This window comes from Empidonax traillii, unplaced genomic scaffold, assembly GCF_003031625.1.
Source record: "Empidonax traillii isolate 1590-97213 ecotype Southwest subspecies unplaced genomic scaffold, ASM303162v1 scaffold1004:size452305, whole genome shotgun sequence".
Lineage (NCBI taxonomy): Eukaryota > Metazoa > Chordata > Aves > Passeriformes > Tyrannidae > Empidonax > Empidonax traillii.
In genome coordinates, this window is record NW_020956197.1 from 398303 (window position 1) to 402773 (window position 4471).

Sequence of the window (4471 nt, forward strand, 5' to 3'; positions counted from 1 at the left end):
CTGCGGGCCAAAATAAATAGGGAGCAGTGTCACCACGAGGCTGCTCTTCAGAGCCAAAAAACCTCCACTTCTCCAGAATCTGGGAGTGTAAGGGCAGGATTTTCCACTGGACACAGGGAAAAGCAGCTCAGCTCTCCATCCCTTTGGGGACATGCACCTGTGAGGAGGGAGCTCCCAGGCACTCACAGCCATGCAGGGCCAGAAGACACGACATGGAAACCTAAAATCAAGTCAGAGCTCTGGGAGAATGGAGTTTGTGGATGGACCAAGTCCAGGTACAGAGCTGGAAAAACACTGGGAAAATTAGGATTAGGGCTTGAAAGGGTTGCGTTCACCAAGGCAAGCAAACTCCTGCCTGGGAGTGCAGCCACTCTGCAAGAATACTTGATCTCTTTTCAAACCCTGTTTCCAGCCCAAAAGTGCCATCCAAGCAGGCCCACTTCATCCCTGCTGCCACAGGGACAAGCAGGAGGGATGGGATCCATCTGCCAGGAGATGATGGACCAGGATCCCAGAGGTGCCACAGGACCATGTGCACAGCCCTGGCTCCTTCCAGCTGCCGGCAGCCCGGGGCAGCTCCCCCTCTCCAGCAGCAACCCGGGCACAGATAAGGTTTTGCAAACATAAGCCCTGCCAGCTGATAAGGAGATGAAGAGCCTGTGGAGCTTCTGGAGCACAGCATCCTCCCTGGAGCACGGCATCCTCCCCAGTTCCTCCAGCCCACCCCGGGAGCCTCGGCAACCAAACCACGCTGCTGGAGCTGAGAGGTGCCAACCCTTGCCAAGCCAAACCTGCGATGCCAGGTGCTGCCTGTAGCCATTCTCAACAGCCCTTCCCCTAGTCTTTGAAAGAGATTCCTAAAATAATTAGGAAAACTCTGATCCACCTGTCAAACCCCCCAGGCACTGACGGCAGAGCCCTTTGTGTCCCGGGCTGTAAATCGCTGAAGGCACATGTCTGTGAGGAATCCCAGCCATCAGGACACAGGATCCATGACCCACTAGGGATGGAAATAAAATCGGGAATGAGCCTCTCCACTGGCAGCAAGTGGCTTCAGCACCTGTTGTCTATAACAGAGGGAGGAGGCACTTTGAATTCCCAGGTGCTGCCTTGCACCCTCAGCAGTAGCAGCAGCAGAGCTGGATGTACTGGCTCATCCTAGCCCCAAACTGGTGCACAGGAGGTCAGTGCAAGAGAAGATCATGGAGTCATTGCTCTCAGAAAAGACCCACAAAATCACTGAATCCAACCATTAACCCAGCACAGCCAGTTCCACCACTAAACCATATCGGTAAGAGCCACATCTACACATTTTTCTGAATGCTCCCAGGTCATTCCATCACCTCCCTGGGCAGCCTGTTCCAACGCTTGGCCACCTCCACCACCAGACTGGGGAGGCCTGGCCAGCTTTGTAAACCTCCACTGGTGGGGATCCCCCGTCTCCAGGGCCCTGGCATTGGATTGCCCTGCTTGGGAATGGGGTTTTCCCCAGTGTCTGACCCAACCCACGCAGGGGGGACACCCACAGTGGACAGACTCTGTGATTTCCCCCACACTCTCCAGGCTGGACCCACGGGCAGCATCCCTGCAGCATCCTCATGGCTATGTGCCCTTCCCAGGGAATCCCAGAGATCCAGTGATAAGAGGCAAGCCCAGCTTGGGGCAGCTAAGCCCCCAAATTTGAAAGGCAGGCAGATAAACAGAAAGCTTATCTCCATGCCAGGAAGGCCTTGGGAGCAAACATTCCCCGGGAGCCATCACAAAGGCAGGCTGGAAGAACAGGCCCTGCAGTCCTCGGACATTGAACCAAGGGAAGGGGAGAAAAAAAAAAAAAAAGAAAAGAAAAGAAAGGAAAAAAAGCCACACTAACCCGTTGAATTCCTTTAAAACCCGATCCACAGCCTGCCTTTGGAAGACAGCCAAGTCAGCTGGGTGAAACGGGCACCTCCCTGCCAGCGGTGACCGGCGCCAGCGGCACTCCCCCCATGCTCAAACGCCCTGTGAAACCTCTTGAAGTCCCCCAGAGTGGCTGCTCAAAGATGGTGGGATGCATCTTCAGCTCAGCAAAAGGGTCCTGAACAGCCCTGAGCGCCCAGGGGAGCAAGGGATGCTGATGGAGAGGGGGTGGGAGGAGTGAGGACAACTCCGGGTAATCACTATTAAACCAGTTCCCGGCCCTCCCGCTCAGCTCAGCCGCACTGGACAGTCTCCAGGGACCTAAAATAGCCAATTCAGGATTTCACATGGGAACGATGTTCCCATCTCTGCAGATCTCCAAGGGGAGCTTTGTTCCTGTGTTTCCCGGGGAGGCAACCCATGCCACCAAAAGCAGCATCATAAATCTGGCCTGGGGCACTCGGAGAGCTTCTCCCAGTATTCCCAGACGTTCCCTGGCAGTGCTGGGCATCCCCGCTGCCCCAGCTGGCCTCTTTCCCTCCACAACATGACCCAGCTGCCCACAGAGCAGTGCCAGAGCTGTTCTTAGAAGACACAAAGCCTCAGTCCAGTAAGTAATCCACTGACTTCAGAGCTGACTTCCAGCTCGCCTGTACCTGGGGACAACCACTAACTCACACGCTGTGCCAGCCTGTGGTGACAGAGAGGGACACGAGGGATGCCTCTTAATGTGGTGGCACAAGCCAAAGACAACCAGACCATTACCCCGGAGAAAACCCACTCTCTCCTGCTTTTTGGATTGCTTGCAGCTCGGCTGCTTTGGCAACTGGGGTTCCCGGGATACAAGCGGGGGCTCCCTATGCCAGCCATGGCTGTTCCCGTCTCCAGGCACTGGGCATGCATCCAGAGACCGGCTGCGAGGGGAGGAGGGCTTTCATTCCGCCTGGCAGCCGGGAGGAAGCTTCCCTGGCAGGGAGGTAAAGTTCACCAGAAAAAACAGGCAGTGGGAGAACCGGCTCGTGTGCCTCGTGGGGAAAGAAGGGCTGGAGAGCTGAGTCAGCACTGAATTCCCCTCTCCCGGGGCAGCAGCAGCTTGCGAGTTGGGATGTTGTTTCACGGTTTCAGGGAGCCCAGAAGGCAGAGAAAAGCCCAGAACGGCATGAGAGGTGTTGCATCCCCGGGGCACTCACTCGCGGCTGCCGACCACTCACAACAATTTCAAGGACAGGCAGCCCCACAGGGAGGACTTGTGGAGAAACCGCTAACACATGGAGCACGGCCACTTTGGGGCAACGCCATCTCCTCTATCTCGCAGCCAGCACGGACCAGATAAATCACTCTCATCACAGGGAACTGCAGCCAGGGATTTCCCCCGGCATCCTTCCCCGCCGATGGGATGGGGCACACGGAATCCCCACGTTCAGCAGCCACGAGGCCGTTGAAGCGGTGCGTGGGGCGTTCATCCCCAGCGCTGGGAACCAGGACCGAGAGCAGCATTTGGCCCGAGGGGAGACTCCGCTCCCCTCTCCTGCTGAGGAGCGCATCCCAGGGGCTGGGGGCTTCAGGACAGAGAGGGTGCGTGGGACCGCGGGCACAGCGACAAGGACCAGCCCCCTTCCCCAGCATCCCGCAGCATCCCGCGCACGTTACCCGGCTCCTGGGAAGCGGCGGGGACCAACAGCACGAACAGCCCGAGCAGCAGCCGCGGCGGGGGGCACCTGCGGGAAGGGAAGGGGAGAGAGAGAGAGGTTACCCACCCTCCCGCCGAATCCGGGGCGCCCCCCGACCCGCAGCACCACCCCGGGGGGCCCCCCACGGTTACACCGGGGACCCCAAGGCCCGGAGGCTGCGGGGTCCTGCTCCCCTCCAGTCCCGGGGGTTCCCGCGCTGCCGGTGCCCCCCACCCCTGCGGCTCCGGGGTCCTGGTGCCCACCTTCCCCGGCATCCCGACGGTACCGGCGCCTCCGGGGTCTCGTCACGGTTACTCCGAGGATTCCCCCCCCCCCACCCCGGCGGCTCCGGCGTTCCCGCACTACCTGTGCCCCGCCCCGGAGGCTCCAGGATCCCAGTGTCTCCCAGACCAGGCGCCTCCAGGGTCCCAGTGTCCCCCCGCCCCCGGTGCCTCCAGGGTCCTGGTGCCACCCCCTGCCCAGCCCCGGTGCCCCCCGCAGCCCCCGGCGCCGCGGCTCACCCTGGGCGCATGGTGCCCGCTCGGTGCCGGCAGCGCGGCTCGACTCGGCTCCGCTCGGCGCGCCGGGGCTCGGCACGGCCCGGGGGGCGGGGAGGGAGGGGAGGGGAGGGGCGGGAGGGGCGGCCCGCCCCGGGCGGGTGAGCCAGGGCCGGGGCTCAGCCCGCCCCCAGCCCCCGCGATCCCGGGGTTTGCACGGCCTCTGGTCCCCTGCAGCAGGGAGGGGGTCGGGGACGCTCCCGGGGGGTTGGGTGAGCGGGAGGGGCACAGCTCAGCTCCCCGAGGAGCATCCCTCCCCAGGAGCATCCCTGCCTGAGGAGCATCCCGCCTCTCCCCGGGGCGCCGCGGGAGCACCCTCACCCCCAAAAGGGGACCTGCCGCCCGCAG

The 4471-nt window shown here is 61.4% G+C and overlaps 1 protein-coding gene across 1 annotated transcript in view; it reads right to left on the reverse strand.

The window, feature by feature from the left end:
• The window catches only part of COL18A1 (collagen type XVIII alpha 1 chain), a 37196-nt gene extending 33076 nt beyond the window's left edge, over positions 1-4120 (reverse strand). Inside the window, exons 1-2 of the mRNA XM_027903984.1 lie at positions 4088-4120; positions 3547-3614 (exon numbers count right to left, since the gene is read on the reverse strand). Of these exons, the coding sequence (XP_027759785.1) occupies positions 3547-3614; positions 4088-4098 (79 nt within the window). The 5' untranslated portion in view covers positions 4099-4120. The remainder of the gene's footprint in view (positions 1-3546; positions 3615-4087) is intronic.
• Between the last annotated feature and the right edge of the window lie 351 nt (positions 4121-4471).